Raw genomic sequence first — 25535 nt, forward strand, 5'->3', positions numbered from 1 at the left:
GAATTTTTGAAAAAATGAAAAGAGAGAGAGAAAAATGGGGAGGAAAAAGAGTAAATGAAGAGAAGAAAATATATAGAAAACTTATCCTGGTCTATTTACCTGGACTGTAAACTCTGTGGTTATAATATGTGTAACACAAAGGGCTCTGATCTTGCTCAGTTCTTTAGTGCTGTGACTGTAGATATGGTTAATAAAAATATTAATAGGTGGTACAATCAAGAAGCCTGGAAGATACACTGGTTTTAGTGGTTACAGTTAGGTAATGTGCGTTACTGCTGTCACCAAAGAGCATTATGTGAAGTAACATGCAAAGACTGGTTTCATTTAAAAAACAACAACATTGAGATGAGATTTGGAACACTACATGAAATTGCCTCACCTCCTTTACATGCCTCCCTCTCTTTCACAGAACGCCTTGCTTCCAGCAGGATTTCGGCAAAAGGACCAGACCACTAAACCTGCCACGGGCCCCTTCGACAGAGAACGCCTGCTCTCGTACTTGGAGAAGCAAGCGCTTGAGCACAAAGACAGAGAAGACTTTGTACCGTTTACAGGGGAAAAGAAAGGTACCATCCGTCTTCGTGTCGGTGTTGAGTAACGGACTGTCACTGTGCAGGGTGAAGCTCAGGTGTCAGATCTAGAGCTGTCGTAGCAGGAGACGTAGTGGTGGTTTTATCCGCCGCGCAGTGGTCTGCCTTGCTACTCTGGAGTTGTAATTGCATGTTTAATCAGGGCTGTTGGTGGGTGTGGGAGCACACGAACACCAGTCCAGCAAAGGGCTCAGTCAGCAGCTCCCAGATCAGCAAATGGCTCTGTTTGCAGTCAAGGATGGACAAAGGTGGCCTCGCTAACCTTGCTGGGACTATTCCCACGTTAAGCATTAGGCCCATGCAAGGGTGCTGTAGTGGGGGAGGTGTTTAGGAGGAAACGTATTAAATGCCTTTCTAAGTAAGTATTGCCTATAATTGCTGTAAGTAATAGCTTAGGGAATACGCTTACAAAAAATAAGTATTTTTCCACTTGTTTACTAGCACATCTGGCAACGCTATTCATGCAGACAGTTCCTCTGCTTCCCCTTGTCCTACAGCTACAGGGAAAAAAGGGAAAAACAGGAAAACCTAATTCTTCTAATCATTCAAACATTGGTAGGATAACCTTAGGGCAGGAACAGTCATATTTTTAAGTGAGCAATGTTCCTTTAGCACCATTATCTCCTTTTCCTCATTTATATACGGTGGATAAAAAAGCCTACCTCAGGCCATCTCTTCATTCAAGAAGGAACTTGTTATGTCTGGGTCCATTTGTGACCGTCTGATGAATTTGCCATTATTTCAATGGGACCTGCTTAAGGGAAAGCAGATATTTCAAGAAAGTCAAGTGCAACATTTTTTACTTTATGTATCATTATCAGAGATATAAAATGTTATTTGCAGGCCGAGAGTTGTTGCTGTCATTACATTGTGTTCTCACTCTGTGAAACAGTGGTTTTAGACAAACAGGACAGTTTTCAGCTCGATCTGATTGATGCATTATTTTATCATGCATAAAGGTGTATTCTTTAACCTTCTGTTTTCCTCCGTCATATCTTGTGCTCAGTGCTATTCACAGGGTTGACGCCGAGCCCACTGAAATGCAGTGACACTGCAGTGATCCTGCCGGTGGCAGGAGTGATCAAGCACATACCGTACGGGAAAGAAGAGAGTTTATTGTATTATGGATTTATTATCAATTGTTTCCCTTTTCCAGTCTCCTACACGCTGCGGTGTTACCAGTACAAGTTACCGCTTGCAGGTCTCTGTGTATTTATGCCGACACCTTCAGTCAGGTCTCATCTTACTGATATTTACTGACTTAGGGCTAAGACTTTGCATTTTGCACTGTAGTCGTGCCCGAGATCTCCAAACATGCCTGAAATGTAAGTACACAAAAAACCAGCAGTGCATGGAATTGCATATACCCACAGGACCGGCAGTTGATCTGTACAAAACTAATCCCTGTATTGTCCGTGACAGTGTTATTGCACGCACTGGCCTGTTTATTCTATTTCAGTTTTCTTTTGATGAGGCTAAAGCAGTATTATTCCTACATTTGCTTCCAGGTGCCCTTAAAGTGCTTATGAGCACTGCTTATTAATTCTTGGTGTCTCTGCTGTGGAAATACCACTGCTTTACAAACACAAATAACCACACGTGTCACTTTTCCCTCAGCACAGAGTGAATTCAGCCATGCTAGCATTCCAAGCTATTCTTATTTTGGTTTTTGATTCACTGTAACCATTTACTTCAAAATTACAATTTTAAGAATTATCACAATTACAGGGTTATGACAGCATTTTAGGCTGAGGGAATTATTCCCTTAATTTCTCCTGTTCCTTGTACAACAGCAGTTCCTGACAAAATCTTCAGTATCGGCTTTAGCAGATTAAGTCAAATGAGAACAACCACATGTTCTGTGATTTCTGCAGTCATTTTACGATTATAATCTAAACACAAAGAAGTCTACTAATTTTTCTTTGAAGTCAAAGGCCGAATACCATGAAAATACCCTTTGTTTCTTTGTTTATATTAGAAATAACTGAATTAATCTGGTATCTGTACACCTGATGAGGTCCAGTACCTTGACAATTGGAGAGCTGGATGAACAGCACAGCGTCATTTTTGTGCTGCTTTAAGGGAACTGGCTTTGGGAAAGAATCTGTTTATTTTGAGCTTGATCCCATATTGGTACTTGCGTCTTTCTTCTGCCCCCGACTTGGCAGGAGGTGTCCTACAGAAAGACGACCAGACTTCGAGCACTGGGCTTCTCCGTCTCCTTTTCTTGTTCTCCTTCACCCTTGCTCCACACTGCAAAGAATTCATGCAGAATCTGAGCCGCATAAAACATACGATTGAAATCTCCCATCTGCCAAACGTACTGAAATCTTCCTGTGGATTGTATGGTAATTCTGCTAATTGGGTGAATCTGGTGAAACATGATGAATGTCACGTAAAGGCCATGCGTGGCTGGCTCTGGATCTTAGAATCCATGCCTGTAACTGCAGCATTACTTATTTTGGCAAATTCGATTGAAGAGACAATAACAGAATGACTGTATTAAAATATTAATGACTTGATTTTCATTTATATTTTCTGTGCAAGGAAATAAAGCAATCCTGCAAAGACATTTCCAAGCTATGATACTACATGCTAGATTTAAAGTCACTTCAATTAGAGAATGATTAGTATTCTTCCAAAGCTTAGTAATTAGTTCAGGATAAATAATTTACATTTCTAAAATGTGTCCTCAAAAGAAACTGAAGAAGAGTATCCCTTGAGGAAAAGCTTATTCTTCACCTTCTGTGCGTTGATGGTCTCTAAGGTGTATTTACAGACTGGTAAAAATTTATATGATTATATGATGCCTGTTAAATGATTTCTTTACATTATAGCAGCGCTATAGTGTAGCCATACTGTAAATAGTCCCCAATTAATTTTACACTAATTCTGCTAGTTAAAAATCCAGTTCTGAGGCAGCTCCAAAATGCTTCCAGTTGTGTGTAATTAGAAACGGGAGGTGTTGATGTCAATGTACCATTTGGCACTATTTACCTCCTGAGAATATTTGTGTGTCAGTAGGATTAGAATATGTCAAGTGTTGTTTAAGCTTTTGTCACTGTTTTATACGTCGATATTTTTCTGCCACTGGGAAAGCATTTATTTTTTTCAAATTTAGGAAGTGGGATGCTTCTACCAGATGTTGTGACATTTCTACCAGTTCCTATGTTTATCATGCAAAGCTGATGCTGACTTGAAAATTAAGCGATGAGCAGAAAAGAAGGCGGCATTTAAAATTCCTCCTCGCAGAGCAGTCTGTGATACATCATTATTGTTTATCTAGTGTCTCTGCCTCTCTTTTTTTTGTGTTAATGTTTTATTGGAGAGTTCTTGACCAAAAAGCAATACCAAACAGCTGCTGAAGGACAAAATTCAGTTGCCTGCGTTGGTGTCTATATGCTGAACACAACCATCAGGTTTTGATTGTGCTAGAAAACAGGCCAAAACAAATTCCAGAGCTGGCGGGGATATTCAGAGTGGTTAAAACAAAGGAAGTGTTAAATACGAGCTCAAGGTGGGGGGCTGGTCATGCAGGGAATTGCCTTGTTTTCGATTGTAACCGTGGTTTCGAGAGGTTGGAAATGTTTGGCAAAACCAATCAAACGTATAGCATGCGTTAGGGTTTTGGCCCTCTGCCATACTTCAGCTTGTTAACGTACTACATTAATTGCTGTACAAAAAGAAGGTTTTAAGCCTGTATGGGATAGCTCTCAAATTTCAGTGAAAACCCAAGTTTTGCGCTGAACCAGGGCCAGAACAGTCACAGCCTGACAGGTGCACCCCCAAACTGGCCACCAAGCAATTTTTTCAGACCGCTTGACCCCACAACCTCCCTAACACAAGTCAGGGGCGGGTACTTTGTTCGAATGTCCCCATGGCGAGTGTCTGCTCCCACTGTGGTATGAGAACGATCTGGTGGCTTTCAGGGACCGTTGTGCAACACAGCTGTTAAGCAGCCATTCCCACAACAGAGGGTTCGTTATTAATGAGCCATGGAGGTATAGGGAATTAGGGCTGATAACTGTAACCATAGTGATTGGCAGTTTATAAGTTTATTTTACGTATTTTTGGATTGGTTCCTACTTAGGATAGATATTCTAGAAGTCCTTACATAGAACCTGATGAACTACAGAAGTTACTTAGACTGACCCACTGCACTTAACACATATAGCTGGAACAGCCAGTTATCACACTTAGATCACTGTGAAGCCTTTTCTGTGTCATTTTCAAGTTCATGAAAGGTCCAGCAGTAAAAAGAAAAGGTGGAGAAAGTAAGGGGCAATGCAGGCACAAAATATTAGAGAGCAGTGTCAATGCTGCATGTTTTCCCTTACTGAAGGCAGTATGTACATCTGATCTCAGTTAAGATCTGAGTACTACTGTAATACAAACATAAACTATCAACAGCATTTCTGTTTCTGCTTTGTTGCAGTGGTTCTCTTAACTACATGATACTAATGAAACATAATTGAAAAAAATTCTGTTGTGAAATACCGTTAGATATGAAAAGTTGGCCATGCCATTTTTAATGGCCATAAGGATTGCTGTTTCAACCCTTCACCACTGTCCCTGTTTTCTACAGGGTCTTCCGTTCCTTGCCAAACCATTTCATTTTGGATCCGATCCAGTTCTCATCAGTGTCATGGAAAAACTCCAGTGGATTGGGCTATTATTATTTGTGGCTGGACAGGGAAGGGGAACATGCTTGTATGTGATTAAATGGTAACATTTTTAGCCAACTGATAAAAGGCAAAAGGAAGAAAATAAGGATGATTAAAGCAGAGAACTTACGGCCAAACCCCTGTTTTCAGATGCTCTGGTAGAGACCATCTATCTTGCATGTTGTGCTGTGCCAAGCAGAGTATCAATACGCAGCACTAGTAATAATGACAGTCATTTTCAGAAGGTCAAAGTATTAGAGTAGATGCTAATGAGTTCCAATTCCAGTTTCTCTAACAGTCTCTACATAAAAAAATTAGGGTTTAGTTTAGAGACACGGTATCTTTCTTGGATTGACAAAGGCAGCCTTTTCACCCCCAACGCTGAAATGGTTTGTTTAAATTTTTGCCACCTTCTTCCTGTTCTTCAAGGCTCAAATTTGGAACCGATGTTTGTCTCCTAAAGCATTGAAAGTGCTGCAGTTGCTGACAGTAATGCCTCTAGCCAGTGCCTTTCACTGCTTGCTTTTGTAAGACCCTGTTTTAATTGCTCATGACTTTGCCAAACTCACACAGTTCACACTGAAATTTCCCATGCTGAGAGTCTGCCTCGGGCTGAATTTTTGGAAAGTGTTAGCAAAAAGGCCTCAGCTGTTTCCAAGAACAAGATTAGGAGAAAACACATTGTTTTAGCCATCTGAAGTAAATTTTTCCAGCTGTTTTTTTATAAGCTGCAGTGCCTCCATGCTTTGAAAAGGGGACTTGAAATGTATGCCCTTTGCAATCCCCAGGGAAATACACTTTAATTTGGCATCTTCAAAATGTTGTACTTTCTTGTACATCCAGTTTGTTGTCGTGTTCTCCAGATATTCCCCCTGCAGTGAGTATTAGTCATGTCCTCAGAGCCTCTGCCTGCATGTGCAGACAGCACACGTGACAGCACAGCAGCGCCCGGAGAGACCTGGCGTGGCCGGCTGGAGGGTGCGTGGGCTGCACTGGATGCTCTGTGAAATTGCTCATCTGAGAGGCCACTGTCACACCAGAACCAGGGCAGGGAGACTCTCCTGCTCTGACAGTGTTCCCCTCGCTTTGTAAGGGCACTGTAAAGGAGAAAAAAAGAGTAAACAGCCAGCAGAGAGGTGGAGGGATTGGTTTTCGAGGAGCTGTATGAATCTGTTCAGGATGAAGGACTAGATGTGGCAGCTCTGGGGAAGGGAGCTGTAGTAGAAGAGAGCAGCGGTAAGGAAGACAGGGCAGAGGGAATGGAGGTGGTGGGAAGGGTCGGGATTCAAAGATGAACAGGACCAGGAGACACAGGCGATGGGGAAGGCACGGCGGGCAATGAGGAAAGGAACAGAGGAGAAGGATATGCGAGATGGGAGAAAAGAGGCCGGAGACGAACGTAACTAGTGTAGCATCTAGCTTTGCCTAAGTTTCAGGGTTCTTTGATGTCCCTGAGAACCTGAAGCCCAGCAGCGCAGCTTGACTCTCTTCCTCCTCTGCTGCCATTCCACATCAGACATGAGCTTTCTGCTACTGTTGGTGAAGCAGGTTAATCCAGGTGGTAATCCAGAGGACTGCTGTAGGACTACGGGGATCCTGACTGTTGTGATAATCCATGTGAGGGTCTGATGAAATTCTGGGCTTCCCTCTGTTTTGAAGATTATAGGTTGGCTTTTGTTTATTTTTATTTGAGAAGGTATACTTTTCAGAAGAATTCTTTAAAGGGTAGCGCTAAGGTGGCAGAATCACAGCACGCTGATCAAAGTCAAAGATGCTGCTGCAATTTAACTTTGGTTTTTGTGTGTATGCCCAATAGATTTAATAACTTTGGAAAGCTTAACTTTGCAACCTTCCTATGCCATTATCATAATTTTTAAGGCATAGAATATGCAGACACTAATCCAAGAGTAACAGTACAGCAGCAATTATGACACTGCATTTTAATTACTACTGACTTTCAGCTTCACGCTTATTTGAACCTGGCCTGTTTTCTTCTTCATAATACAAATTTATTCCTGGTAAGAACTAATTTAGCTCCATTTTCATAAAACTCCATAGAGGAGTTTAAGTAAGCTTCAAAAGAAAAGAATAGTGCAAAATGGAAAAAGTGAATCAGGTGCCTGTGATTTATGCAAGGCAGATTTCCGAGATTATTGAATTTCACTTCTAAGGTCAATGTAACATTCTGTAATTGAGAATAAACAGGCACTCGCTGTAGTCAGTGATTCATTGAAAAGTAAGAAGTAATAAGCGTAACCAGATATTTTCTTGAAAGTACAATAATCTGAACTACAGTTTATAGGAAAAGAAACTAAGTTATTGTTTTACAATTATGGCAGAAAGTGCATTTGTATTATAAAATTAAGTAACTATCCTTAGTAAAACTGATTTTAAATAAAAGGACATTTTTACAGCTAGTATAAGTGGGCTTGTTTCCCATTGCTCTGTGCTTTGTTGAGTTTTGGCTCGTACAAGGTGGGAATAAATACTAAGTATTTATACTAAATAAAAATGGTGGCAGTTTATATTTATTCACAAAAGTCTAATGACATAAGAAGGAAGGCAGAGAGCAGACATACCAGAAATGATGTTCCAAATGCTGTAAACTATAAATGAAGATGAAATCCTCAAAATGTTTTTTAGATTGGATACACTAGTAAAATCCTACCAACTATGCTATTAAAATTCCTTTTTTTCCCCTTGTATAACAATAAAGAAATAAACTTACTGTGGGAAAATACATTTGAAGTAGTTCCCTGCTCAATTAATACATTTTCCTATAGATGTGCATATGTGGTTATGTAGTTAACTATTATTGTATAAGGAGATGAAGTGAGGGATACATCCCATCTCCTTGCTTTACTTCGACATTGCTTTAATGGGGGCATTTGCATAATGCAGGAAAATCAGAGCTTGCTGAAACCAAGAGGCAAAATTACGTCTATGGTTTTAGGACTGTACCCAGTGTATTTCTTTTTTTCATAGAATTTGTCTTCCTTTTATCTCACTGCATTTCTATGTCTCTCTGTAGTCCTTTTTACTGAATCCTTCTCTGTGGTTTTCAATGGATTTTTTCCCCGAGCCTCTCTTGAGTCAAACGTGAACCATATCGTATTTCACTTTGAATAGAAGTTGTGCAGTGTGTGAAAAGGAATAGGTCTGCTCTTAGACTGAGCCAGGACAAATCTCTACTCACTGCACTCACAGTCAGAAAGTCCCCTGGGTTATAATAAGCTGCCTCAGTCGTCATCCAGGTCACCCCAGGCACTTACCCCAGTTTGACAGAAGGAAGGGGAGAATTGCATTGATTTACGCTGAAAATTTCACGTTGAAAAAAAGCACTTTGGATTCCAGACATTTGGGTTTCTATGCTTGTGTAAAAATAAAATGATATTTTAATGCTTACTATTTTTTTTACCGGAATTGAATTTTGTTTTGCAGTTAAACACAAGAATATATTATTTTTGTACACACATGTGGTTATCTTAGTGTTGTTAACACTGAAGTAGTTCAAGTATGATGTGCATAAACATAACTTTCGTCATTGTGTTTTTCACTGATAGGAAGATAAGCTATTACTATTAAGACTTAGCGCAGAACATTAGTATATTCTGGAGGCAAAATGTAACACAGCCAACATTAATTATACCACATGGAATGTTATAATAAAGTACCTTCTAAAGTGCAGTGTGAATATAAAGAGCACCAAGAGCAGCAGCCTTTCTTCATAAATCTCACTTTAAAATAATAAAATGTCACTATTCTTCCGAGGTTTCTTCCAAATAATAAATTTTAAATTTAAGCTGGACCATTGAAACAAGCAAGCCACAATCCATGTTTTATTTTGTCACTGAATTCCATGATGGCACTGTATAATGAATTTACAATGTACGGATGTGGGACTAGGAGGGACCTCCTGGATCTTTAAACTCTGTCCTTAAAATAGTGAAGGAAAACTGGTTGACAGCCATCTATAAACACAGACACACAGTTTTGCTGGTGGTGGACAGGTAACGAATTCCTAATAACGTGCTAAATGCATAAGCTCTTCTAACCTCTGTCTGCTATGCTACAGCATCTCTACACAGTGGGATAATGCAAAAGAATGTTCTTATCTAGATAGCAGAAAAAAGAGTATTTTTAAAACGCCACTGGACGCCAGCAAGGCCCACATATATTAAAAATATATATTACCATCTTTGACATGACCTTGCCCCTTTAAATATTTCATAAAACCAGTAATAGAATTTTTTTCTAAAACATTTGCCAAGAATGCTTTAAATGAAACTATCAGTGGGAGTCATATACACATTTAAAAAGATTTGGGCTGCCATCCAAGAATTACATATGCCTGAAACAAATGCTTAAAAATTGTATTCCTATATATGTGAACTGCACGGAAAAAGTATAAGCCTGTACTGGTTTCCATTACCCCTGGATTTCTTGCTACACAAGATACTTGGCCTACCCACATCCAAACTCCATAGAGAAGGACCAACTGTAACACGTATCACGTCCACATTACACAAGGCTCGCAGTCCTGTGTCCCTTTATAATGTTATGTGTGAAAGTATAGACTTCCGTCAGTATTTATTAACAGTCGGGCTGGGGTTTGGGTCTGTGAAGAATCACTTACTGCCTGATGGAGGCGTTTCATGCAAGCCATGGCTCTGGAGTATAGCTGTTAGGGGACAGTATTATCAGTCAGGATAAAGATAATAGGATTCCCTCAAGATCTCAGACGACCTACTGATTACTTGAAACTCATGTGGAATCACCAGTGATCTGAAAGGAAAATACTATACGGACAGTACTCCTCACTATTGATTGTTTACTCGGATATTCTGATTAATTTTGGCCTTTGAGCTTCCAACATAGTCATGAATTTTTTTCCTTATGTGTTATCCTTACCACTCAAGCTGACATCAAGTTAAGTCTTGGTCAGTGGTGTCTGGAAGCTGCCACGCAACACTTCAGATTAGGTGGTAGTACAGAGGGAGTCTGAAATCCTAGCACCTGTGCTGTTATGAAATCTGGGGAGCGTGACTAATCTATCTTCACAGAATATTTCTCACCCCAGATTTCCACTCGACTTTTGTTTGATGCTGCTGGGATGGCTATCTCTGATTCATATCACCCAGTGCATGGTGAAAGTGAAAATGATTCTTACCTTTGGCCCACAAAGGCTTTTATCTTCTCGAAGCCTCTTCTTAAAAAATTACTCACTTAAAATATCGCGTGAAAAATGAATCATAATATGATACTACTTTGTCTTTCTACTTAATCTTCTGTCCAGTTTTGTACTCAGAAATTATTTAGCCTTGGTATAAATATCTCTAAGGTTAATAATTCGAATCCTGCGTCAGTACACCTTGCCAGAATTTCAGAAATTTCCATTAAAGTTTTTTTCTGAACTCATTCAGTTACCTCAGTCATGGAAGCTGACAGTATAGAAATTGCTGTAGACAAACTTGTATGAAAGAGATGAATGAATTGGGTATTATCTACATGAAAATGATACTTTGGACCATAATGGGGAAAAATTAAGCCAGAAAAGGATGACAGTGTTGAAAAACCAGAGGCAAAGCGTCTGTAATTCAACACTAAATATCAGAACTGCATCGATTAATGGTAACAAAATAATACCACTAATACAGTTAAAATTAAACTATTTTAGAGACATTTCAGAAAGCCACAGGATATGCTTCAAGCATTACATCTAGAGTGTACGAAGCTGCACAAAAAGACAATTTAAAGTTGACAGTGGGCCAAAGGCACCTGCATCCAAGGGTCATCACAGCTTCATTACAATGGGATTAACTAAAGCCTGCTTGAGAAGTAGTTGTTAGGGACAAGGTGAGGGGAACTACTCCGCAGTGGACAGCAGAATTATCGGAGCAATGCACCGTCTGTTGCACGTGGCATCATCTAATGTATTACCGACTGTATGGGTTTGGTACAGGAAAGTGTTGAGTGGGAGAAAAGCCCCAGCAGCGCTGGTGACTGAAGTGCAGCCCTAGCTCTGATTTAAAGGGCCTCGCTCCAAGCGTTTGCAGTTACATCACCACACTACTGAGGTTAACTGTAATAGCAGGGTAAAGGAGTAGTCTGACTTCTTGTGTTGTTTCTGGATTTATCCTACAGTTTTCTCATTTCAGCAGAAGGGCTGATGATCTCAGTCTTGGGGGAATATCGCATGGAAACACACACCTGCTAACCCCAGTGTAACAGCAGTATACAAAGAGAGACAAATAGGTCAGGAGTTTTTCTTGGGGAACACGTGGTTCAGTTCAGTTCAGTTCAGACTTTTCAGGCCTGTACGGATGATCAGGTTAAGGCTATTTCTGTGAATGATCATCAGGAGACACAGAGGGGAAATACTCACGGAGAGGCTGGGAATTAAACTGAGTCACCGGAAGAGAACAGGTTTCCTGAGCTTTCAGGCTCTTGTATGGAATTTGGTAAACTGAAAGGTTCTTGCAGTAAGATGGTTTTAACCACTTCTGGTGCCTCATTTAAATATAAGGATGAAATTTCTGCAAGCTTTTTGCGTAGACCTGATTCTGCCTATTTAAGGCCACAGGAACTTCAGAAAAATCCCAGCTGTGACTGCTCCTGGGGATTTATTTTAGGAAATTTGCTTCCACATTAACAATCACCAACACAGAGCAGAAGTCTGCACTTTTTACTTCTAGACTCTTATTAAGATCCTGGTGTGGAGGATAGCATCAAGTAAGAAAGAGGTAAACATGCACTTGGATAATATTTCCAAGCAGTTCCACTGTCACAGACCTATTCCCCCACTGCCAGGAAGCAGAGGATTTGTTCTAATAATTCATTACTCACTCTGGCTTTTTTCTTCTCTTAGGGAAAATATTTATCCCTAAAGAAAAGCCCATAGAAACCCGTACAGAAGAGAAAGTGACCCTGGATCCGGAACTAGAAGAAGCCCTGGCCAGCGCTTCAGATACGGAGCTCTATGACCTCGCAGGTTAGATAATACATAGGTATGATCCCCCTACACATCCAGTTCTTCTCTGCCTAGACCTGCCACCAGGAGTGTCTCATGATCATCTCTCAAGTACCTGCTGTTTCACTATACAGACAGGTGGCCAACCCGTGGGCCACACATTGCCCATGAGGACTTCAAGCGTGACTCGATAATTGCCGCATTTTAAACTTCTCTCATCTACTTATAATTGACGTGGCAGGCAAGGGGAGAAGATGAACCAGCTAACATGATTTGGGGAAAGGAAGGGTAGACGGTAGACTGCAGGCTGGGGTGTTTGCATTGTAGTGGAGACCATTGATCTTACTGCATCCGCATTGTTTGTAGCCTATTATTGCTACCTCCTCTCATCTCTGACATCCCAAATGGCAGGATGAACTTGTTAGAGGATGCAGTGGATAAAGATCCTGCATCCATGAGGAAATTTGGAATCTAACCCCTTGAATCAGAAAATTGGTTGCCAGCTGATGACCTGGGTATCTTCACCACTTTTAATTCTTTTCCTTTAATCCAGAGTATAACCTCATGTTCTAGATTGTGCACAAAGGAGATAATTTTGAAGTGTATCCACTTGCATAAGTAACATCTGAACCTGCAGTATAACAAAGGCCAACCTGTAGTTCCTGGGCCGCCTGTGACTTCCAAGCAGTTTGTGTCATGGGTGTGTCATATGTTTATGCTAGTAGAAGATCACCATCTGAATGCCTAATTTGGGAAGAAGCACACCAGCCAGGGCTGGCGAGATTAAAGTCAACGGGTCATCCTATAACCCTGCTCAACCTAGTGTTGAGACCTCCCTATGGAACCATTGACATCTCCTGCCTTGTCCACCCAGTTCAGAGTGGATCCTATCCTTCCCTGGGCTTTCTGAGGTCCAGGGTCTACCTTTTTGGGCCTAGTCTATACAAAAATTTTGGTGGGAGAATTGCAACTGTAATGACAAGTTTTTTGTTTTCCTTAGGAAAATGTAAATGAAATATCTCAGCATATTAGATTAATCTGAATCTGGGTTAGATCAACTTTAAACTCAACACTCTTGTAGCTACTATATTGTCCTATTGAAGGATGTGATCTTGCCATTATCTTCTGTAATTCTTGGCTACACCACCCATTTCTGGATGCATTAGTCTTGGCTCTGACCGAAATGTGGTGTATCACAGGAATCACAGGATTATAATGCAGCTGGCACTTCTCAGGAAGTCTGAAATTCCAAGTTTTGCTCAGCTCTGGTCAGTATCCAGCCATTCATGACAGAATTTGTAGGTATCGAAGTCTAGTGAAAAACAGCGAGTAGCACACCGACTGCCCAGAGTTCTGAGAATAGTCTGTAACAGCAGCTGAAGAGTCATTTGCTTACAGAACAGAGTCTTTTCCATAAGAAAAAACTGATGATAAAAGTAAAAATCTACATCAAGTTAGTAACTTTTAATTAATGCATGATCCTATAGAATAAAGACCAATTAGATAATTTATGGGAGAAGTATCAGCAAACACAGCACAATTTATTCTCTGACACTATGGAAGTTCATTTGCACAAAAGGTAACTTTGCAGCTTCTTTTATGGAGTTTTGGTTTCTCTTGTCATTTCTCTCATAATAGTTCATATCCTCACTATTTATTTTAAAGTCCCAGAATACATTAATTGTTTTTTCCAAGCACGTTAGCATCCATATGAAACCCCGGTGTGAATGCCAATTCATTAAGCTAACCACATGTACAGTCAAATTCTTCTCAGATATGCCAAACAATACAACAAAGAGCAATAAGGGGCTCAGGCTGTATATTAGGGGAAAAAAAAATGATTAGGAGTGTAGCACTGAAACAAGTTACCCAAAGAGATTGTGGGATTTCCATCCCTGGCTGTTTTCAGGATCCAGCTAGACAAAGCCATGGCTGACCTGGTTAATGTTGGCAACACTCCTGCTTGAAGGGGGAGGCTGCACAAGATGACCTTCCAGTGGTTCCTTCCAGCTGGCATTTCTGTGAGATGCATACTACATTGATTCAGTTGATCAAAAACTTTTATTAAAAATGTCTGTATCTATCTCCAGTATTTAGACCCCTAAAGACTCTCCCTACAAGCAAGCATGACTCAAGAGAGTTAACATTTTATAAAGGAGGTTTTGTTTGGGGAACTAAACTAGAATTTGTAGCAGACATTTTTCTGCAGTCTTTGTTCTGCCATTAACATTGTATCCTGTTGCTGGCATTTACACATTTTAGCTGTTCTTGGAGTGCACAACATGGTCAACAACCCAAAATTTGATGAAGGAGGAGCCCGCAGTAAGGATGGAAAAGGAACCGTGAGAAGTAAGCAAGCAGATTTCTCTTGTGGGCTATAAGCCATCTTTAGGGACTTGTACACCTATAGGTTGGGTGTATTGGTCTAATTTAGTGTAACGTAACTGGGCCTTACTTTGTTTGATCTAATTAATCATGAGGGGGAGCTCTTCAAAGTAAATACAATCTTAACATTCATTATCTATAATGACAACAGTACTATGCAAATAAATCATTCCTAAGGAGCTTTGTTTTCCTAGAGAGCAATATCTGGCTCTGCAGAGGTGCTTGAAAGGATGCTAGTATTTAAGAAGCCAAGACATACGTATTTTTGTTCCGCTTCAGTTTAGGCAGCGGAGAGAAAACAGTGAGCTGTAGCTAAGAGGTGGCCACAGCGCAGGCCAGGCCATCTCGCCCCGAGTACCTACGTTTATGCAACTGAAGAACGACTTGTAACCACGGGGTTCGAACGTGGCAGAATCCCTGGCAGAGTCACATCTGTGACCAGAGTCACATCAAGCTGCGTTCACAGGGAGGCAAAGACCGCATGGATGTGCTCCCGCCCCGGCTACTCTCTCTGATCTACTACCTCCACGTCAGTCCTGTGGCAGCGTGTTTAAACGTTGTCTGTTAGGTACACGGGTGCTCCTTAGGTACACGGGAAGTGTAATCGTTCAGGAAATCCCCCAGCAGAAACAGCTGTAGTTACTAAAAACAAATCCAGAAATGTTTGCGCTAAATAAACAGACCTTTGGTGAATCAGATCTTAGCTCAGCAACCAACAGGAGGCTGGATGGGGGGAGAAATGGGTACATCTGAATTCCAAATTTTTCTTGAGAGCTGCCAAGCCTCCATCCAGAGCTCATCACCTCCAAGCTCGGGGACATCAAGTGGGTTTATATCTGGGATATAAACTTTGCTTTTTAAGACAAAATTGTGGAATGCCCTTTTCTAGAGAAGCAGTACTCAAAAAATGTTTTCTTCTTGTAGGGCCATGAGAACAGCAGCTATCTTTACCAAGGACTTCCATTTCCATCCTTCTTTACTAAAGGGGAGGTGGGAAAGTAGACAGGACACCATGTCACTTCATTTTTCTCAGGATTAAGACTGCTCTGCAAGCCTCCCCAGTGGGGCCCTGTGCAAGCTGCCATCTATCTCATAAGAGGCAACTGCATGCATTACTAATCCACATAGATTTCAGATTATTTTTGTTGTACTGAGTCAAAATGTCAGCTATGTGAGTCAGCTAAACTATGCTCCAATCACAGACTTAAGGACCAGAAAATCACCGTCACATCACTTTATTCCTTGGTCCAAAAGCAATACCTTTCCTTAGCCAAGTGAAATGCTTCAGTAAAAGAGGGAGACATCTCAAAAGTTGCCCATCAATGTGGCAAAACAGCACCATTATTAAAGAAACAAGAGAAAACTCGTGGGAAGCAACAAGAAGTAGAAAGTGAAAAATACGGCTAACTCTAGGCTGAGTATACTGTGATGTCTAACCTGAGGACAGGGTGCAAGTCTCTCCCCAGCTCCCAGCTTGGCAGGGTGTTGCCACAAGTGCAAAAAAATGCTTTGCTGGTTTTTTTTTACTTTCCATCCTTGCCTTCCAGATAGATAGGGTGAATTCTCTATGTGCGTTTTACCAGTAGTTTTCCATTTCCTACTCCCTAGGAAGGCTGGAGTGTTATTCAGGCATATGTGAGGTCAGTCAGGGAATTAGTAAAAAAAAAAAGTTCAGGGTGAAAGGGAGCAGAGTGACAACCAGCTCAAGGTTTGTGTATGACTTCATCTCTAGTAAGAGTATGAGTTCTAAAAAGTATTTTTCTTTTGGCCCATGATACGGCATGTACTTTACCCATTGCACTGAACAGAAATGCGCAGTACATTGAGACTTGGGCACAAGTCTTCAAAGTAACTCGCTGTCTGCAACATAAAATAAAAGGGTTTAAACATACTTGTGGTCAGTAACATATTCCTTCCTTGCCTCTAGTGGCTTGGGTGGTCAGGGCTTATAAATTAATCTCCACAACTGTATGCGTGGGAATTAGAAATACTAACTGTGTTCTAAGCTATGATTTTTATGCATCTCTAAGAATATTTATAGCTCATAGCTGCCAACATTAAAAACTGTGTCTCTGTGGAGCATGAATACTCAAAGACTTCATAAATCTTGGTGCTGGCAGACGGACTTGCTTTTCATGCTTTGATAGCTTTATTATTTAGAAAGTGCAGATGTTGCAATTTTACAAGAGCTAATTGAATTTATAGTAAGGCTGATAGCATCAGCCTAGAGAAGGAAACTGAGGGGCCTCCTGATCACGTTCCTTTATGTTCGCAAAGTCTATACATAGGTGCAGGGACATTTTCTCACTAACATGATGGACAAGTTCTGAACACACCTTCCTTTACAGGTGTTAGACAAAGAACAAGGCAGCCTTTGCAGCATATTGCATCCTATACAAGTCTTTAAAGCTGCTTTGGCTCAAATTAATTGTACTGGGACTTCTGTACAGAAAAGAGGAATTTGCCTGTGAGGATACTGCCCAGCCGCTGTGAACGCAGCCTCCAGTGACATGCTTCTGGATGCACAGAAGGTGCAAAGGGCATGGCAGGGATAACGGGGCTAATTCTCCTATTTCCAAGTTTTGTGGTTCATATAAACACTTTTTTGAATGCTACAGTACAAACCTAAATGGGAATTGAGAAGCCAGACTGTTCTGATGATGCCTGTTCCTCACATCAACATTTCATGAGATCTTGTGTTGCAGATGTGGTGAAAGGTGAAAAGGTCAAGCCCATCTTCGAGGAGCCACCTAATCCGACCAATGTGGAAGGAAGTTTACAAAGGATAAAAGCAAATGACCCTAGTCTCATAGAAATTAATCTCAACAACATAAAGGTAGATGCTGTAGTTTCATTTATGTCATCATAGGAGGGTTTATTAAAATATTTCCAAAGCCCTTGCCTTTTATCTTCAAATTTTGTCTGTCTCTACTGTTCAGGAAAAGCAGGACACACAGGAAAGGGGTGTGGAGGGAACTGTTGTAGAGGCTCCAAGGTCGTCAATGCCTGATAGTGAATCAGATGCCAATTAAAAGTCCAAGGGGACACTCCCTCTGGCTGCCTTTCTTTAGCAGATTGTAAAGCGAGATGTCTCATGGGCACTATATAATCATCACCGACCAAATTCAATTAGCCCACACATGCAATTGGAGGAGGAGCTGGCATGTGGAGACTGAACAGCCAGCAGCAAAATAGGAAACTAGCTCAGAGATCGGCCACGTGCTTGCGTTGGCCTGACCCAATTAAAGGCAGTGCTGACATCGCATCCTAGCGCAGGCCTCCACGCGTCTCTGAAGGCCGCTATAAGCAGAGGACGCTTTCTCCATTCTGAGATACTCTTAAAAGCATCGGGGATATTTAAATTGCGTAGACTGTGGCTATTAATCAATCAGTTAGATAATAATTAAAATCAGTGTCTGGCAATGTGACTGGCTTTCCTAATTACTGGATTTATCTTCTTAATGTAGAATATTCCTATTCCAACACTGAAAGAATTTGCAAAAGCTTTGGAAAGCAACACGCATGTGAAGACATTCAGCCTTGCAGCTACTCGAAGCAATGACCCTGTAGCTATTGTAAGTTTAAACACTGCTTGGAAAAAAAACACAACAATTTTTAAGTAGGTCTGTGTCTGCTTTAGGATGCATTCTTCATTTTCCCTCACAGAATTTCCCTGTGACTATGCAAAGTAGAAGTGTAATCTCTTCTGATCCACCTCTATGTTCTTCTAAGCCTATTTACGTTTTATTTCTGTGTAGGTACTAAGGTATGTTTTGCAGATTCCCTGTTATTCTCTGAAACTCTCAAGACATTATCTCATATTCCCTTTTTTTGACCCCTCAGGCATTTGCAGATATGTTGAAAGTGAACAAAACACTGAAGAGTCTGAATGTAGAATCCAACTTCATCACTGGGACGGGTATTTTGGCACTGATTGATGCACTGAAAGAGAATGAATCCCTGACAGAGATTAAAATTGACAACCAGGTAAAGAGAGAGCATTGAGTGAGTCCACTTTTGTTTCCCTTCTATACGGATTCCCAGAGGGTTCTCATAGAGGGCTCTGGCAAAGTCAAGGCAGCCTCTCTGGCTCAGTCATTCTGCAGCTCATGTCCCAGGCGCATGCAACCAAACAGTGGAAAACTTCTAAATAAAACTGGTCAAAGCCAAATATAAAACCCAGAGCAAAATCTCCAGGGACGGGATTCTCTTTGTAGTTTGCAGCACAGTACTGAAATGTAACCACTTATTTCTCTCTCATATGAAAACAAATATTTTCTTTTCTTCTGGGGACATTTCACCACATCACCAACAGAGGCAGCAGCTGGGGACAGCTGTAGAGATGGAGATTGCCAAGATGCTAGAGGAGAACTCCAAGATTCTCAAGTTTGGATACCAGTTCACAAAGCAAGGTCCAAGAACCAGGGTAGCAGCAGCTATCACTAAAAACAACGATCTGGGTAAGATGCTACTACATCTACTCATCATTTGTTTATGTGAGCCAAGCCCTGACCTTCCTAGGCACAACTCTTCCTGTCTAGACATGAGATTGAATTTTAACTCTACAACATTCAATCTGCTGTATGTGAGGGGTGATGCACAGCTCCACGGACTCTAGAGTAGACAACAGCAAAGATCTTACTGTGATTAGAATCATAGAATCATAGAATCACAGAATCATTGAGGTTGGAAAAGACCTCTAAGATCATCGAGTCCAACCGTCGACCCAACACCACCATGCCCACTAAACCATGTCCCTAAGCGCCTCATCTACACGTCTTTTAAATACCTCCAGGGATGGGGACTCCACCACTTCCCTGGGCAGCCTGTTCCAATGTTTAACCACTCTTTCAGTAAAGAAATTTTTCCTCACGTCCAATCTAAACCTCCCCTGGCGCAACTTGAGGCCATTTCCTCTTGTCCTATCGAGCCACTATTCTTCTCCTTCTCCCACTCCTTCTGGGAAGGGGAGTTACTTCAGCCTTTTCCGTGGACCACCCTGGATTTCCAGCTGCCCTGTCAGCTGTTCTGGCCAGTAAGAAAAGAGCCAAACCCATCCTGTTTGTTCAGTGAACACAGAAGTCCTCATTTCTTTGCCCTGCCCATGACAGACCAAGCCTGCCCAACCAAGGGAACAAAAAAGACTTTCCTGCCTGCGTGACCAAGTACAGGCAAAGACAACAAAGCTTTGCAAGTTTTACCAGAGTGTGATATGCTCTACCCTGTGTGCTCAACACACAGAATAAGAAGGAGATGGCTAGGCAGGAGTAGTTTACAGTGGGGGGGGGGGGGGAGATTAACTATGTGTTTTTAATCAATTCTACTTCAAAGTGGGGTGTCAAACCATGATGCCTTTGCTGGCTTCAGCTTGGGTTTCTCTCTGTGAGAACTAAGATGAAAGTTGAGCTAGAACCTATTTCTTTCACACGTACTTTTATTTTTTTGCAGTTTTAATTTTTAGCAGTACTTAAGCATTCCAATGTTATACTATTGGTCCTGAAACCGTTAGTGTCCTGGAATGGTATTTGAAACATCCCACCAGCAAAGAGAGAAAGACCTTTTTTTCCACTATTTAACCAGTTGCCATTAGACATATGTCCTGTACCTAATCTTGTTTTTCCCGCTTTTTTATTGTATAGTTTTGCTCAAGATTTAGTAGGACAGAACAGCTAAAAGAATTCAATAAAATAAGTGAAGCAACAAAACACTGAAAGGAGACACAAATGACTGATGTTACACTGTAGGCTTTGGAATAATGCAGTCTATTTGCCAGGAAAGCACTATGAAATAAACCTCCTGATAGTAAAGTGATGGGATGTTTGTAGTAATATATTGTTGTTATTGAATTTCTGTAGTGAAAAGCGTTCATTCATCCAGTTTTACTGCTATTGTTCTGTACGTCAGCAGTTCAATATCAGAAGCAGGACATGACAGTTTGATGTAACACCAAATTTTGTGTCACATGAACAGGAGAACCTCACTAATCTTATCTGGCAAAGTCAGAGAAAACTCAATATGTTTTTATTAGGGTATGGAGTAGCAAATGCTGCCCAACTAGACCTGCTCTATACCAGCTGTAATGTATCCTAAGTAAGTGCTGTAAAAATTCACATGGGGCTGCTTGTCAGAATAATCCTGCCCATAACACAAAGCTCATCACTCTCTGCTTTGCTAAATGGCAACTTCAACCTACTTGGTTTCTAGTGAGAATCCAGACTTAATTAACTTACTATCAGATGGTTGATGCAATCAGAGCATGTGAAGTTTAAACAGATAATTTAAGGTCCAATATGATGTTTTCCTTGTTGCCAATACTCACTGATATCAGTACTGAAGAGTACTTCAAATTATTTTCTAAAAGGATATGATTATTGCTTACCTATAGTATACACTTGTGCAATTACAAAAGTTATTAATTTTTGATGCCTAATGCTTAAATAATGCCATGCAGATTAGAGCAGACCAGTATCAACTTAGCTGGAACACAGTGACTTTTAAAAGAACAATAAAACTGTAACAAAAATCTAAATGGAGCCATTGGGAGGAAGCACTGGAAATGGTGATTTCTTCATCATCTAAAACCTTTAGCTCAAAGTCTGATTTTTATAGAAAATGTATTGATATGAACACTTGGTGAAATTCTGCAGTCTGTGATATAGAAAAGTGCAGTTTAGATACAATTGTTTTGTTTAGCATTAAGATCTGTTAATTACAGCATTTATGGACATCATCCTGCTGGGTATTTCTTAGAAGCTCCTTCCTTCCTATTCATGTTCCTGGGAAGGGAGTGTGTCAGTGAGAAAAGTCCTTGGGCTCTCAGGAAAGCAATTATGACTGCTCTTTTCTTGTTTTATTGGTCTAGTTCGTAAAAAGCGGGTGGAAGGAGAGCGGCAGTAGCCACGCCATGGAGGATGCAAGGCAAGATTGGAGGCCACCAACAACTGCAATCTCACTGGTCAGAAGGGAAGGCACTGGAAAACCATTACAATGGGAGTTGCTCATTTCTGTTAATGTCTCCTTTTAACCTTGAAAACACAGCCTGTTCATTTTTAACTTTCGTGGTTAATTTAATTTTTATGAGAAAGATTCATAGTTGGTTTGATTTTAATGAAAAAAGTGTTTTGCAATATCTGAAGCCAACACGCAGAATCTTAACTGTGTTACTGAGCATAACATGTAGTGACTCTGACCCTTATTTTAGACACTTTTTGATACGTTAAAAAATGATCTTGTGTATGGATAAGGGATTCTCTGCTAAAAATAGAAATTTTAGGGCCAAGTTCTGCAATGCCTTATGTTTGTGAATAATCCTTACTTGTATGTGTATAGTCCTGCCGAAAGGAATCCTGCAATGGGATGCTCCCAGGTGTAGAGGTAGTAATGCCAGTACAGGTTTGCAGGATCACACCCTTGAGCCTCTCTCCTGCAGCGGGATGTGGGCAGCTGGAACCACATTGGAACAGCACCCTTCTACCTTCTTGGGTCTCCACCTGTCCAGGTCCAAGTGCAGGATCACGCCTAGACGTATAAACAATGTCAAAGCCTACTTGTTTACATAAGCTTAGGTTAGCTGGATCATTCCGCAATGTTACACTGATACTTGCTATCCTTACTCCACATTGTAAAGTAATATTAGCGCTGCCAATCCTATAGACTTCGAATGTTTTGGTTTTTTTCCTAGGCCAACAGGTTTTTATTTGCTACTAGAATGCACAGTTTACAGCTATTAATCTTAATCTAAACAAGTATTCTGAGCAATATTTGTTTTGCTTTGAGCCATGCGTTTGACTTTTTTTAGTTCTGGTATTTATGTACATTTGTTAGTATTACAGAACTGTTCTCAGGACCTTTTAGATGAAGATTAATTAAATAGTTAATCCAGGAGAGCAGCTGTGCTACCAGGAAAAAACATTAAAAGGGTAGTTGTGACAGCTACATAACCTACATTTATAGGCTCCAGTTCAGGTTTGTCCCTGTATCACAAGGCACTTAGGTATTCGCATCAGTGCTTAGCTGAATAAGGGCAGATTTAAGCATATGCACAAATGCTTTGCTAAGTCAGGGCCTTAACTCAGATGCGGGATGTAATCTTAAACCAGTGGAAAACACTCGTGAAGCAGCAGCTGACCCCAGTGCTCAACAGCATCAAAATTTTAGTAAGAATTCAGTCTGATGTTTCATTTTGTGTGTTTTACAATCTAAAACTATTCTCTACCACTGTTTTATCACTGCCAACAGTTGTCTCTGGCTAACAGCCAGAGGTTCATTTTGGTTACATGTACGCATGCTGTAAGAGCTAAGGGAGACTTGGGTTAGGTGTGTCACACGTATCAATGCTTTCAGAAAGCTGCAGAAACACACCTGGGGCTAGTGCTGCTACCTGGGAAACACTAGCCTCTCCTCCGAGAGCTCTTTGGGGACAACAGGGATGAAGCACTGCTTCCTTCGCCCGGGTGACGGGACAATGCTGGAGGTCACGGTCACTGCAGCGTACTCCTGACCCGGGGGGGGGGGAGAGCTGTGAGCCACTGTGCAGCTGGGCATCCCGGGATTAGAAACCGGGGGAGCCCCAGGAGCAGTCGGTACATGTCTGACATACTTCCCTGAGTGATGTTTTCATGACCAGAGCTGGGGTGCAAGCTAACAGGATGAACCCTCCCTCCGTGCCTTTTGTAATGGAAATGAGTAGGTCCAAGGCAATGCTCTTCCTGTTGGATACTGGTCTTCATACTGGGATCCAAACTGAATAACGTACACTTAAATCCCACTAATAGTTTGCTAAAGTGGTCTGCTGAGCTGGGATGTAAAGTGCAGTATCCACAGTTTACCTCCCTGGAGAGCTCCCAGTCTTTACAGTTTCCAGCTCCCCTTCTCTTCCTCAGAATATGGCTGAAACCTTTGCTTTGCAAGTGAAAAAACATAACACACGGGGGAGTCTTGCTGAGATTTTCCCTGGATCCATGCAGGATTTGCTGTGAAAAACTTTGATATCCCATTGAAAAAAAAAGACAAGTTCTGTAACACAGTCATAACTCTGCATGGGCTTAAATAAACAGTCCTTAAAAAGCATGCGGATTACCAGGGGAATACTGGGCTTTGCAGCATCAAGTCTCACGGGTAGGAAGAGTCCTGATCCCCAAAACCAAAAGATTATGGTTACTGACAAACTTCAGCGATTAGAAACACGCTTCCCCTATTTTCTTCTTCTTTTCCTTTGATCCAACCAAGGGAATCCCAACTATCAATCAATTTTTTTAATGTGTTTTGAAGATTTTTTTTTTTAATGGTTATTTTTTTTTTTAAAGGGTGGTACATATATGTGTTTAAGGGAAACAAGTGCAATCCATTTCTAGTCTTAATTGCCATTTAAAGTGTTGGTATTTGCATGCAGCAGTTTTACAAGGATGGATTGGTCTGACTGCTTCCTGATGTCTGCAGCATGTCATCCTGTATAGCTTTGCTCAGAGCCACACAAGTGGTGATATAATCAGGTGGCTCCATCCATGTCAGCTACAGTTTGCATCATGGACCAAGGTACCTGGCTGGGGAAGGCCCTGTGGGCTCTCTGTCCCTTCATCTGCCATGCTCTTTGCACAGGCATGTTTCCTCTGAAGGGAGGATTCCTCAGGCACTCGAGAGTATCATCTCAAACACCAGCCCCACCATGCACTAGCAGACAGTGCCTGGAGCTGTGCACCCCATGGCAGGGGACCTGGGAGGTCTGGCTCCTTCCAGCACGCGTGAGGAGAACTCCTAATCCCTGGCCATTTTCTCCAGGCAGCTGCTGCCAGCCCCTGCCGGGGGCTCGGTGACCAGGGACTTCTCTGTCCTGCCTCTTCTGTGTGCTCCACACAAGGGCCTGGTTGTCACCTGGCCTTGAGCATCACAAATCAAGCGTTGCAACGATATGAAGATCTGTTCAATACAACAACAACACACGATGGTGATGCTTGAAGGCAGATTTTCATATTAATATAGGATTATTTAGCTGGTTAAAAATCTCTGCAACTAACATGAAAGGGGTCAGGATGTGACTAGTTATTTTACATAAGCAACATCTGGCATACTCAATGCTGAATGGGGAACAGGGACAGAAGAGTCCTTTTTTCTTAAGCAAACATTCAGGAGTAACTTTGTCTATTTTTGCACATTGCTTCTTGTGTTGACAGCTTCGGTTTGGTTTGTATTTTTTATACAGTTTTTTCATGAAAAGCTCAACTTTGTGTGTGTCCTAACATATATGTGAACCATAGCGTGCACTAAGGAACGTATGTGTACACGTATAACTCTAGATGAAGATGTTATCTCTGGAACAAAAGTAATTGCATGCGCACAGTGTGGTGCATATTACTCAAGAGGAAGAGAATTACCACGCTATGTAACAGTGACTCCCCAGCATTGTGGTTTTTCTAAATAAATCTTCATAAAGGATTTGGCTTTTGCAATTTCTCATGGGTTTGTGCCTTGAATCAAGCCTCCCTTGGTGCTCTGAGATCAGATTAAGTGGCTTTCTCCACTGTGGCTCTTGCAGCTTTCACTCGTCTGGATTATCTGCCAGGTTTCTCCTTCTCTTCCCCCATTACATGCACTGGGCTGAAGCTTTGTGAATGATGGTCGGGTGCTCAGAACCAGGATTGGGAGCAGAGAAACCTGGATTCTCCTCCCAGGTTTAACACACCTCCCAGATTTAAAGCAAGTTCATCATACCTGCCCACGCCTCGGCTTGCACACTCTAACATCAACCTAATACTTTCCTGTCTCCCAACTCTGTGAACGCTTGTGAAACTGAGCTTCTCAGAGGAAGATGCAGCAAGAGATGCACTTTTCTCTAAAGGAAATAAATGGAAAATTAAAACCTCCCATTTTCAGAATGTGTCACTATCTGAGATACTTTGGATCAGATTTCTGTGATGCATCTAGACAACT

General features: G+C 41.3%; 1 protein-coding gene across 1 annotated transcript in view; it reads left to right on the forward strand.

The window, feature by feature from the left end:
• Nucleotides 1-25040, forward strand: part of LOC143164806 (tropomodulin-2) — a 37038-nt gene extending 11998 nt beyond the window's left edge. Inside the window, exons 3-10 of the mRNA XM_076347768.1 lie at nucleotides 410-566; nucleotides 12123-12245; nucleotides 14487-14573; nucleotides 17315-17445; nucleotides 18077-18184; nucleotides 18453-18596; nucleotides 18925-19069; nucleotides 21472-25040. Coding sequence (XP_076203883.1) covers nucleotides 410-566; nucleotides 12123-12245; nucleotides 14487-14573; nucleotides 17315-17445; nucleotides 18077-18184; nucleotides 18453-18596; nucleotides 18925-19069; nucleotides 21472-21506 — 930 coding nt within the window. The 3' untranslated portion in view covers nucleotides 21507-25040. The remainder of the gene's footprint in view (nucleotides 1-409; nucleotides 567-12122; nucleotides 12246-14486; nucleotides 14574-17314; nucleotides 17446-18076; nucleotides 18185-18452; nucleotides 18597-18924; nucleotides 19070-21471) is intronic.
• Nucleotides 25041-25535: the final 495 nt, after the last annotated feature.

The sequence above is a fragment of the Aptenodytes patagonicus genome, chromosome 10 (assembly GCF_965638725.1).
Source record: "Aptenodytes patagonicus chromosome 10, bAptPat1.pri.cur, whole genome shotgun sequence".
Lineage (NCBI taxonomy): Eukaryota > Metazoa > Chordata > Aves > Sphenisciformes > Spheniscidae > Aptenodytes > Aptenodytes patagonicus.